The 13,564-nt window shown below is 35.1% G+C and overlaps 2 protein-coding genes across 2 annotated transcripts in view; one reads left to right on the top strand and one right to left on the bottom strand.

Moving 5' to 3' along the window:
• The window catches only part of LOC100889821, a 33,887-nt gene that overhangs the window by 4,873 nt on the left and 15,450 nt on the right, over window positions 1-13,564 (top strand). Inside the window, exons 2-3 of the mRNA XM_003726923.3 lie at window positions 3,083-3,166; window positions 5,226-5,363. Of these exons, the coding sequence (XP_003726971.1) occupies window positions 3,083-3,166; window positions 5,226-5,363 (222 nt within the window). The remainder of the gene's footprint in view (window positions 1-3,082; window positions 3,167-5,225; window positions 5,364-13,564) is intronic.
• LOC105446068 (thiosulfate sulfurtransferase-like) lies at window positions 7,113-8,825 on the bottom strand. The gene is made up of 2 exons (XM_011682393.2): window positions 8,059-8,825; window positions 7,113-7,727 (listed from the first exon to the last, which is right to left on the bottom strand). Exons 1-2 carry the CDS (start codon window positions 8,639-8,641, stop codon window positions 7,429-7,431), a joined length of 882 nt encoding a protein of 293 aa, XP_011680695.2. The 5' UTR covers window positions 8,642-8,825; the 3' UTR covers window positions 7,113-7,428.

Below are 13,564 nucleotides of genomic sequence, written 5' to 3'. Positions count from 1 at the left end.
CCTTCATGTGAATTGATCAATTTATATTTCATATTTAGGATAATTAGGAAAGAATCTAAAATCACTTGTAGAAGAGGAATGAGAATGAAAGCAAATAATACATGTTTTCAAATTTTAATTCAATTAAAAAAATGATTTCATCTTGCATACCAAATAAAACAGGTCAAACATCACATTTTAAACATGTACCGGTATAATACATTTTCAGCAAGAATGTGATTATTAAAAGCAAAGTCTGTTGTAAATGATGTGTGTAGATGTGCAAGAACTTCTGTTTTGTGGTTGGTTATTCAGGGTTTCAAGAAGAAAACAGAAAAAGATATACCAATTTGTAAAGTTGAACACAAGCCCGGCAAAAGGTGACCATTAGTTTTTATACACACAACAAAACTGTTTATTGTTTCATCTATTCCCCGGAGCAAACATACTGTATGACGTATAATATTATAGCTACTAAATGTACATGTACGTAATCGGCCATTTGCATATACATGTAACACCTTGCAGTTTCAAATAAAAATCAATTATTGTTACATGGTAGGGTTTAGATTATTAAAATGAATAGAAGAAAGAGAAATAGTCTGCTTGTAGATATACACCAGTACAACACATTGTTGCCTGATAGAGATGAATAGATCTGGATAGTAGACAGATGTCCATCATTGATTATTCCCATCGAGCTGCACTGTGTGTTTATGTATACATCGTATTTCGTGTTGATAATAAAAAACGAAGTAGTATTTCTTTACCATCAAAGGGGTCCATACACCTGGAGTTGATACATGTGAAGATGCATTAAACCTGTGCACTCGACCTGCTTATGATACAAGTTAATGTAATTTTGAAATGAAAAGAACAAACAAAGTGATGAAAGTCATGAAATCAAAAAGAGAAATATATTTTGTATTGAAGGGATTCTTGTTTATTCATGACTGAATTACAGTAATTGTTTAAATACATGTACTACATCTGCAAGCAGACTAATGATATATAGACTTAAACAACGTCTGACATGTTTGAGTTGATTGCTCTAGATAAAAGTATGACTATCACCTCATTTTATTTTGTATAATGATTCACATTTGGATTTTTCTATCATATCCCAATATTGCTTTACATGTACATGTATGCTTCTGTGACAGTTTCAAAACATCTGTTGAAAAATCTTTTCTACATACATCTCAAGCAGACTAATGATACAGACTTAAACAAAGTGTGACATGTTTGAGTTGATTGCGCTAGATAAAAGTATGACTATCACCTCATTATATTTTATATTATGGTTCACATTTTGTTTTTTCTATCATATCCCAATACTGCTTTACATGTATGCTTCCGTGTGAGTTTCAAAAGATTTGTAGAAAAATCTTTTCTTATAATGTTATTCTGTGGTTAAATGAAAAATGAATATGTACATGACTTGTATGTAACAATGATACACTGTTTCACAAGCTTGAAAAGGACTGATGTATCAACAGATGTGATATATTGGGGGGAAAATCACTTTAAGGATGAACTTCAAAGCTCAGTTGTTGAATACATGTACTGTATTTCATGGGGTTATGAAATGTACCCTGTACTGCTGTACATTCCATCATCTACATATTACAAATGGCATGTTGAGAAATTATGCAGGACATACATTTCAGTCAGAAAAACATTTATATCTTCTGGAAACACTCAAATGCTTTTAAAAGATATACACTGTACTGTACATGTACATGTACCAAGCAAAGACACTAGTGGAAGTACAGTAGCTAGTCATCTGGAAAAGTCATCTGTGTGTATACCTTTTTTGTAATGAATGTGGAAAATGAAAACTGTGATCTGAAGGTCAGTTACTAAAATTGTACCAAGGCAGTCATTGTACATGTACACCATTACCAAATACCATGGCAACCACGCAAAATTGGTTTCCTGAACTTTGAATAAATCTAGATAGAAAGAGTGACATACAGATTACAGAGAGAGAAAGATAGAGAGAGAGCAAGAGAGAGAGATAGAGAGATTGAGTCAGTCACACAAACAGATAGACAAACAGACAGACAAACAGACAGACAAAGATAAGAGACAGTGGCAGAGAAAGAGACAGACAGACAGACAGAGATAACAGACAGTGGCATAGAAAAAGAGACATACAGACACAGATAACAAGACAGTGGCAGAGAAAGAGAGAGACAGAGAGACAGACAGTGGCAGAGAAAGAAAGAGAGAGACAAGACAGAAAAAGATGACAGACAGTGGCAGAGAAAGATAGAGAGAGACAGACAGAAAAAGATGACAGACAGTGGCAGAGAAAGATAGAGAGAGACAGACAGAAAAAGATGACAGACAGTGGCAGAGAAAGAAACAGACAGACAAAGATAACATACAGTGACAGATAAAGAAAGAGAGAGAGACACAGACAGACAGACAGACAGACAAAGATAAGAGACAGTGGTAGAGAAAGAGACGGACAGACAGACAGAGATAACAGACAGTGGCATAGAAAAAGAGAAAGACAGACATACAGACACAGATACCAAGACGGTGGCAGAGAAAGAGAGAGAGACAGACAAAGATAACAGACAGTGGCAGAGAAAGAAAGAGACAGAGACAGACATACAGAAAGACAGACAGACAAAGATAACAGACAGTGGCAGAGAAAGAAAGAGACAGAGACAGACATACAGAAAGACAGACATACAAAGATAACAGACAGTTACAGAGAAAGACAGAGACAGACAGACAAAAATAACAAAGACAGTGGCAGACAAAGAGAGAGCTCTAGGCATACTAATGGAGAGAAAAAAGTACCTGTAGTGAGAGAAAGAGAAAAAGTGGAAGATGAGAAGGAAAAAAGGAATAGAGAAACATTTATCTTCCCCAATATCCATCTCACAATATATGTTTATACATGTATATCAGAGCTCTTACATCTTTAAGAGAATTAAAGACATTTTGATACTATTTTTGTCAGTAACTGTTAATTTTAATGATAAATTTTTTGATACCTACATGTAATGTATTACTGTATCATGAAATGAACTTCATGACTAATTAATTGTTTTTCCTTTTTCTTTTCTGTTTATATTCCTTACAGTTGTAGTCAAATGTGTAACATATAATTTTACACAAAAACCAATTCGTGAGCTTCCTGGCGTGGGCTATTACAGAACATTATACTGTAAGTATATAAATTATGTGCTAAATTTATTGCTTGACTTAAAGAGAAGATTGAGTTCTGGGGAGAGGTAAAAAAATAATGTGTGAGCATTATCATTGTTATTATATGCAACTGTGGAAGAACATCAGAGAGAAAATGTTCCCTTAAAAGCATTACTCTTCAAATACCTTTGTATTTTATTAATATGACAAGTAACTGTTTAAAGATGAGGCCCAATTTTTATGCAACATGTTTGTGTAGTCCCATTTTTCTGTGTATAGCCCTTGTTACCTTACCAAGACTGGGTCAAATTTCTTAGCATGTTGATGACTCCAGAACCTTGCAGTACACACCAATACTTCTATGCTACATGTACATGATCAACTTTTTCTGATCGATTCCACACTGTTTCTTTCACAATGCAATCGCGTGACCAGAACTCAAATTTATCTTTAAGTTATAGCTTGTTTCTAATATTCTAGGGTTCTGGAGAAATAGCTAGAATATTTATTATTATATTATTATATTCTCAAAGTTACTGTTTACGTACAGTTTTGAAGGTCTTTTCCCATGATCAAATAATAAACCCTTTACTTAGTTTTTAAACACAAGAAACTGAATTTTCCAGCAGAATAATTTAATATTTTTTCTCCTGTTGTGATGATTTCTTTTCTATGTGTATTGGAAAGTAAAAAATATACAATATTTATGAATTCTCATGCAGAGTTAATAAGATAATCTGATTACATTTATTATCTTGCTATCTCTTTCCAAATGAGAATGACAAAAATATATACACGTAGGACTGCATGCAGACAAAAACAAAGAAAAATTTTCAAGGTGGATGGAGAAATGTATTTTTGGAGCCCAGATAGTTGTTGATTAATTCTGCATGAGAAAGTGAATCAGTGATATGTATGATATGGTTAGGTTTATTTGAATGACATCATGTGTATTCAAGATATTGATAATAGAAATGACTTCTCCAATAAAAATGAGCATAGAAGAGAAAAGACTGATTAGCTAAACAAGAAAATGTTGATACACTCCACACAACAGTTTATATGGCAAAGTAGATGAAGAGAATTATCTGCATATATTTTCTATTAAATATTTTAACCTTCAGCTTGCTCTCTTATATACATGTGTTTCATGTGGTCCCTTAAGAGCCAGAAGGACGTTAACTAATACTTTAACAGAGAGTTAGCGTTCGTTTGGCTCTGAACAGATGATATATACATGTATGCCATACATTATATGAATTGCAAGATGAAGAACATTTCAGCTCTTATTTTTAATTATCCTATTCCTTATACTAACTCATATCATATTAACCAGACAGTTACTCTCTGTGACTGAATTTATCAAACTGTTTTGATAAACACCCAACATAATATGCTATATATTCATTGCACAAAAATGAATATTTCAACTCTATGTTTAATTTATTATCCTATTCCTTATAAATGTAATAACTCATTATACTCATGTCAAATTAACTAGGCAATTACTCTGTCTATGAATTTATCAAACTGTCGTTTTGGAGAATATTTTTCACTTGGGGGAATCATATCAGTCACAAACTTCTTTATTGTAAGAGATGTATATATTTATCAGCCACAAACTTCTTTCCTTTAAGAGATGTATATATATATATATATTTATTTATCAGTCACAAACTTCTTTCCTGTAAGAGATGTACATATATATTTATTTATCAGTCACAAACTTCTCTACTGTAAGAGATGTATATATATATTTATCAGTCACAAACTTCTTTACTGTCTGTAAGAGATGTATATATATATTTATCAGTCACAAACTTCTTTACTGTAAGAGATGTACATATATATTTATTTATCAGTCACAAACTTCTCTACTGTAAGAGATGTATATATATATTTATCAGTCACAAACTTCTTTACTGTCTGTAAGAGATGTATATATATATATATATTTATCAGTAACAAACTTCTTTACTGTAAGAGATGTATACCGGTATATATATTTATCAGTCACAAACTTCTTTACTGTCTGTAAGAGATGTATATATATATATTTCTATCTGGCTTGTTTTCAGATTTGGATAGATCAGCAGCAGGTCTAGGATGTATAATGCTGGGTCTTCAGCTGTGTGGTGTGTTAACAAGTTGGCAAGCAGCCTGGACTGTCATCACCGTCCTCTTCACAGACTGTGGGACCATGTTCATGTTTGGATGTAAGTTGTTTTGGTCTTCCTCAGATCTAGGTCTAGGTCTGTTCTAGGTCTCTGTTGTATGAGTTTATGACTTAATCTATGTGGTGCGTTTTCATGATGGCAAGCAGGTTAAACTATTGCCAAAGCCTATTTGGAGACTAGGACCATGTTCATGTTTGAATGTTAGAGTTGTTTTGGTCATAAACCCGAGTTAGGTCTGGGTCTCTGTTGTATGAGTTTATGACTTAATCTATATGTGGTATTTTAAAAAGCTGTTAAGCAGACTCGACTTTCATCACCATCCTATTATTACAGACTTCGTGTTTGGATGTAAGTTCAGCTTCGCACCATACAATATTTTACAGGGTAAAATTCTCACGAATTCTTCATGATCTTAACTTCTTTTCCAGTGTTCTTTTAACTAGCTCTCTTTATGAGCATCCTTTTTTGTGTGAACCTGTTTGCATGTAGAGCTAAATTTCCATTTACAACAAATTATTTATGTTAAAATCATGAGGTTGTATTGATAATTACTGTAGCACTTGATAAACGGATGATCCAAACTCTGTCATTTGAATCCCACTCCTGACACCATGTAATGCTAGTCTGTTTGTTATTTCAATTTTGATTAATACATAATGCATTGATACATTCAAGCAGAGTGTTTGTGATTGAGGGTACATGTATGGTTTATTCTCCCTGGTTCACATCTAGGTAATTTACCTCGTCTAGAAAAAATAATGCTTTAAATTTGAAAAAAGGGTATCCTGTAATGGTGAACAATGGCTAGTAACTTTGGCATTTCTCTTGAATTTATTTATGCAACTTCAATGTCACTGGAGTGTAAAAAGTGCTTTCTCTCAGAAATCTAATTGAAACAAGTTATAGAAATGAAATAAATTTTGCATTGTAAAAAAAATAAGAACAAAATAGCCCTAGGGCTGAATTACTGCAGCTTGATTTTAGCTGTTCAAAGCACAATATTTTGTTCACGTAATTTATGCTATTGGAATGTCAATCGAAACCAAGCTGTTATCTCCAGTCTCTTCATGGCTGGCTTGCTGGTGCACATATACATGTACCTGTTCTATACTTCACATTTACTATGAAAGCTTCAAAATTCAAGCTGAGAATCACCCACCAAACAGTCAATCAGAAACCTAAATCAGGCAAACATCGGCCAAAAAATAAGAATAACTGTCACAGCAAACTCCAAGTCAGTAGCTAAATGAGAGTCAGAATAAAGATATATAGGTCTTTTAATTGAAGTTTTGTAGTGCTTTAGTTTATTTTTCTGTACTATAGAACATTCAGTAAAATAATATTTTAAACATCTTAATAATAATAATAATAATAAAGACATTTTTATAGCGCGACATATCCACCCAGAGGGTGCTCAAGGCGCTTACAATGATCGAGCTACATAATATACTTAAATACAATTTAAGTTCAAATTTAAGTTTAACCAATTAGATAACAGAAAATGGAAAAGTCAACAACAAAAAATAGAATAGCCTTGAGAGTTTTGGCAGGTGAGTTTGTAAGCAGGAATCTAGGTCCTGAATAACAATGAAGAAAAGGATGGAATAATGAGAAGAATTTGGGAAAAGGAAAGCTAAATGTGACGTTTAATGAACAACATAAGACAAAATTTAAAAATTACTGTCTTACAAAATCATACTGTATGTACTTGTACTCTGAAACTAGAACACTAGGTGGAACCTATAAGGTTACAATGTACATGTACAAAAATGTAATAATTGTCATTGATATTTTGTATTTATCTCAACAGGGGTGTGTATAACATTTTGGTTGCTTTCTTTGCTTCTCTGCAGAGTCACATGTTTGCCTCATGTGCAATTCTGCACAAAATTTGGAAGGATTGCTTTATACAACACATTAGCTTTGCAAAATCACTAATTTCTGGTCTTGATTAGGTGTATGAATTTAAACACTGATATAGATTAATCTTTTTCAGGAAACAGTTAAATAATCTTGAAGCATTTGGTAAAAATACAATTTGGCACCAGGAGATTGTTTATGTGACATCTGTAAAGACTTAAGAACCTCAACGGTACTACTAGCATCAGGTTTTGTTATATATGTTAATGTGGACCAGATTATCAGGTGCTTTTTGGGAGAACTCATCCCAGGACCCGTCAAAGACAGCCACATCCTCCTTCCCCAGTAGGAACGCAGCCATCGCTACGATGCAAGCAGTAACCCCGACATTGCAGGTGGTCGTTACAGGCTTGGAGAGGTCGATGCCAGTTGACGTGAAGAGTGCTTGGAGCTCATCAGCAGGTCTCAATCTGGTGGAATGTTTGTCCATGCATTCTTCAAAATTGATGTGTTTGGCTCCATGGATGGTTCCGAGCCTGAGATCTGAGGAAATTCATAAGGAGAAATAACAATTTTACTTTGTATGAAGCAATTATTGTCTTTAAGTTACATGTATGTCTTGTGGACATTATAGACTTAAAGCCCCACTGTCCTACTTGTAGCTACTTGCTCCCTCTGTATAGAAAACTTCCCAATCAGTGCCTGTTGGTCCCCTATGATCCTCTTTTTCTTATGTTAGTTGAGAGCTGAGTAAATGAGATAGCCACCTGTCAGTGACCTCGCTGTGTGGTCTAATCCCCTCTGGCCCAGTAGTATTGACGGTCTTTAACAATCTCTAGAATTTCCATAATTTTTTTCTAAAAGATTTCCTTACCTGGCCATAAGCTAGGCTTGGTACCATCAAACCAATGTGATGGTCGAGTGTCCACAAGCTGGACTGACCCTTCCTTCATATCCTCAAGAACTTCATCACAGGTCTTTTGTAGTTGCAGCTGCACATTGGCCTTGAACATGGCCTTGACAGGATCCTCTGTCTTATCAGATGTCACTGGTAACCCATCTTTGACCCACTGTTCAAGACCACCATCCAAAACAGAGACCTTGCTGTGTCCAAAATATCGGAACATCCACCAAACCCTTGCAGAAGTCTTTGCCTTGTAGCGAGGGTCATTCTCGTAGACCACCACGCGTGTTCCATTGCTAATTCCTAGCTTGGAGACGTAATCCTCAAATTCGTTTAGACGTGGAAGGGTGACTTTGAAGTGTGATTCCTTGTCTTTGCATTCATCCAGATTGAAGTAGAGGCTGCCAGGAATATGCTGCTCTTGGTGTTCCTCGTTGCCTGATTTGCCTCGTGGGTTCCAGGTGGCATCAAGGATGACCAAGGGTTCCATCTTGGAGTCCAGGTGCTGAGACAACCAGGATGTGGTTACTAGGGGCGGAACCTGATCTACCATGATGGGAATCAGTTATCTAAATCGGAAACACAAGAACAACAGCAAGAACGAATGAATGGCAATTCCCTCCAACATTTTCATATCTATGTGGTATTACTATTTCAAACTTGCTACAACTTATGGTGGTACATGAATTTGGTTAAAAGCACATCATTTTGTATCGGTGTTCACAGCTTTCAGTGACTCTCTTTTTGTCTATCCTCACTTCTACCACTCTTCATATGTACTATTTCTGGGTCAGCTTGATAATATCTCATCTCGATTTCGCTTTGGGGATCAGTATCACAATTCAAACACTCAATCTTGCTATAGAAATTCCATGGGACTAATTGCTTTTCTATGATAATTATTAATGTATTGTGAACTATAGTTACAGTAGTCGGTAATCATTCACTACATCTAAAAGGGTCCTATTTAACTCATTTACGTAGCATGCACTGTTAGAACGTTGTAGACCGGTAGTCCATGTTGCTCTCATTATAGTGTGGAATTTCTGTATCAATAATTAGCTTATCGCACTCCATGCATGAAGCAGAAATTCCACAGCCTATTAATTCTGTAAGGTCCCTATTAAGATGACTAATTAGTGACTGCATGGATCTAATGAATTGTAAGCTTGCACAATTTACTTTGTTGACGCCTGACAGGCCACTATATGCCTTTGATAAAATGTGATATGAATTGCCTACCACTCACAGGTACTACCACTTTGAACCATTCAAATTGGCCAATGCATTTTTGTCACACATACAGTACAATACAGATCTACTGCATTCACAAACATTTAGTAGGATGAAATCAATTATGTCGGTTCAATTGTTATTACTTCTACAATGTAGGTGCACAAACTACAGTGTGTAATTTACTTAAATCTTTCTAAGTTTCTATTATACAAATATTGCAACCTGGAGTTCAGTATGACTGATATTATAAATGAACCAATGATTCTTAATTCTAAGGTGAATATGGAAGGATATGATACAATATTTCTGGTACAAAAATTTAGTATTTTACTCATTTGTACCTCACTTCATTTACCCATTCTGATTTTCCCCTTGTCTCTTGCGTTTAAAGGGACATACCAGTAAAACAATGAAAAACAATGAGAATGCGCTAGGAAGTACATTACATGTATGTACTCTGGTAACCAATGCCATGCAACAATACATGTATAGTTATAGAGTGTATTCCAGTGACATCATGATCGTACACTACAACAAATGACTCTACACTGTACATCACTTGATCACATTTCAGCCAGTACACAACATTTATATACTGCACTCTATTTCAACTGTTAGATATCCCATGTTTTAGCAACTGAGTTGTCATAGACAAAATGAAAAAGGTGCAGATACATACAAAGAATTATGCAGAAAAATCCAAATTATGAGATAGAGCTGCCAGCATTTTACATGTACCTGTATACAATGTTCAGTGGGCTTGTGTAGATCAGGAAATCGTGACATGCAATATGATAATGTGTGCATGTGCCTCTTTGCACAATCTTCTACATATCAATGTTCCTTTTTATATACCTTATGGAAATGTGTAGGCCCACATGTACACGTACATGAAGTTTTATTTGGTCCAGCTAATTGACAAGGCGCAGAGTCCACCGACCTTGCAAACCTTCCTATTCAACAAGAGGAATTAGAGGTAATGGATGGCTGGTTTATTAGGCCAGTAAGCAAATACCTACACTAATGCACATTCCTCATACGTACATGTACCAGGTACATGCACGATGCATGTTGTTCAACAAAAGCGAGTCGCAAGCATAACCTCGACATACACTCTGAAGTTGTATTAGTTACATATAAACGTATAAGAGCCTTCATATTAAATATATGCTGACTCGCATTTCAAAGAACATATTATATGAAACCTCTTCTAATGCAATGCTGCATCTACATGTAGGTCACTTTTTGATACCCACACGCACAGGTTGGTCATCCAGAGAATTAATTGATTTCAAACAGTAATTTAATTGCAATATTTCAGAATTGTTTTAGACTAATGTTGGACAATTATTATGAATGACAAATATTTTTGATAGTTGGTGCTACTTGTTGCATGCTTTTTGTTTCATCCAAAGTAAAAAGTCATAGCTTTATATATGTTAAAAGTCCAGACACACATCCCCTTATATTACTTGAAGGTATCATGTGTAATTTCAATTCAATTCAATTTATCATTTATGTTTCCATCAAAACATTACAAATCAATTATAAACATTTATTACAAAACAGAATTTAGGAAAACATAGAAGAGCCTCATTAATTCAACACAAAGTAAGATTACCATGGACAGTATCACATGATTAAGTATTTATTTGAGGGAGATAAAGAGTAATGTATAATTGAATACTTGCTATAAATGGATTATCCTGGTTTAATAAAGAGACAAGCATGCCATGTGTGAAAGTTTCTAGTTTTACAGAACAATATTTACCAGTATCACACAATTTTACTTTGGTACTGATTTGTGAGCAACCATGCTTCATTTGATATAATCCTACTTATATCTTGTGTTAGTTTTTATATTTTTTGGATTTTTTTTTTTTCTACAGTGAAATTTCACCTCCCGGAAAAAATATTAAAGATATGTATCTGCCTCTCAGAGCAATCTACTTAAGGTGAAAATGCTTTCACATTTTACCTCTTTTGTTTACTCTTGATATTTGAAAAACATGAATCATATTTTTATTGTTATCTATATTTATTGCGCGACCTGAAGCCTCGATACTTGCACTCAGGCCATACTCATTTCAATAGGAAGAAAGCATGCATGCCCCTTTCATAAAAGACAGTGCAAGGTCCCAACTTAAGTAATGGGGCGAGGGTTCTTTCCAAAGAAAGATTGGGCAGAGAATTGATGGCAGATATGCCATCGCACAGGCCTCTGTGTGCATGCCATCAAATGGGATGGATCAAAGCTAATGGGCAGTATGTATTAAGATCCACGTTTACCTGAACAGTCTCTGCAAAACAATCCCAAGATTCTCATCTCCCCCTTTTGTTGTTCTCGTCTGTCCAATTGCCTCGTTAAAGGTGCCTTGCTCGAAATGGCCGCTTGCTTTAGTTTGATGGGAATATTTTCGGTACCAGGTATATATGGGATACCGGTAGGTCAATATTTATTTGATGAGGAATATGACCAACTACCGTCCACAAGTTTTTTATCATTTATTTGATTAAGGAATGACAGTAATGCTGGACTTTGTACCTTAATCCAAATGGAATCTGCAGAAGAATCAAATATTGGAAACCTTGTATTAAAAGGTCATACAATGATTTCTCGCATCTTTTATGAATAGAATTTTTATATATTTTTACCTGGAATTTGTGCTCCCTCCCCCTCTCTTTCTCTCTCTTTCTCTTTCTCTCTCTTTCTCTTTCTCTCTCTTTCTCTTTCTCTCTCTTTCTCTTTCTCTCTCTTTCTCTTTCTCTCTCTCTCTGTCTCTTTCTCTTTCTCATTTTCTCTCTGTCTCTTTCTCTGTCTAGAGTATTTTCTTTCTCTATCTGTGTGTGTGTGTGTCTTTCTCTCTGTCTCTGTCTCTCTCTCCCTCTCCCTTTCTCTCTCCATCTCCGTTCCTCTCTACATATGTGTGTGTATGCGTGACTCTGTGTGTGTGGTTCTCTCTCTCCCTCTCTCTATCTCTCTTTCATTATTCCTCTATCTCTTACTCTGTTTCTTATCGTTTAGCATGTCTGTCTCTCATCTCATTCCTATCGTGAGTCATTCTGATAAATAGATTTGTAGAAAAAGATGATTGAAATTTCTCATGACTGATTCAACATGTAGCTGCATAGCAAGAACAAGTCTCACATTTTGACTCCACATTTCTATACATGTAGATATTTCACTATGTTTTGCCCTCTATTTATACCCATGACCTACCTCTGTCTAAAACGTTCTCATTTCATCCTGAATGTCCCCAATACATATGTAACGTCTCTGATACTGGCTGATATCTAGTACTCTTATAACTTCCGACTCTCTGGAATGATTAATAATAAATGCACACTCTTTATACTTAGCATTGTTCACCTGCATGTTGGCAAGAAATCGCTGATAATTTGAGCAAACAAAAAGTGCCATTGACAAGTACGTCTCGCATCAATTAAGCGGCCCTCATGTTTGCCGCTGTCATTAAGCGCAGCAGTATTGTGTCTGTACCAGCACAAAAAGTACCTCCTTAATTAGCGTTAACCTTTTCTCCCCGTGAAGCGAAGTCGAGATCCAACTGGCTGCGTTCGTTCCTAAGAGCGTGTCCTTGACAATGCTTGGTTGGTTTCTAGAGCATTCCACATGATTGGATCTCTAATGAAAGGTGTCATTTTCGCCTTGAGTAAGATCGCTTGTAAAATGATATTTGCATTCGATAGTTTAAGGTTGCCTTGTAGCTGTCTTTCTTCAATGGAAGGCATAGGCATCGCCCTTGTGTGATTTATTTTGGCGGAAATAGTTCACGGTTTTGAACTTTGAACCATTGAAGTAGGTCAGTAGACTACATGTAAGTGTAACTGGATTTTATTGTGAAATAGTGTCATAGAATTATTCTGGCGGTATTCTGAAAACCCATTACACTTCTTAACAAAGTTAATTAAGAGCCTGTGAATTCATATTGTGATGATGCTTCACTCTGACATGATCACTGATATACCATCTGTGCTAATATGATTATGAAGTGTGTATTCAGCACATGTGTTATGACAAGATCAAACTCAACATGGTGTTTAGTATATTGCTCTCAGTCTCTAATTTACATCCAATAACAAATATTTTGGTATAAATGTACCGGTATTCCATCTTTTAGTTATACACTAATAATTTAAAGGGCAAGTCCACTCCAAAAATTACTTACTTTCAATAAAAGCAGAAAAATCAGACAAACCAATCAAAAAAAGTTTGAGCAAA

Source organism: Strongylocentrotus purpuratus, unplaced genomic scaffold (assembly GCF_000002235.5).
Source record: "Strongylocentrotus purpuratus isolate Spur 01 unplaced genomic scaffold, Spur_5.0 spur5_scaffold_14, whole genome shotgun sequence".
NCBI lineage: Eukaryota > Metazoa > Echinodermata > Echinoidea > Camarodonta > Strongylocentrotidae > Strongylocentrotus > Strongylocentrotus purpuratus.
Note: the sequence above shows the minus strand (reverse complement) of the source record. Positions and strands in the feature narration are given on the sequence as shown.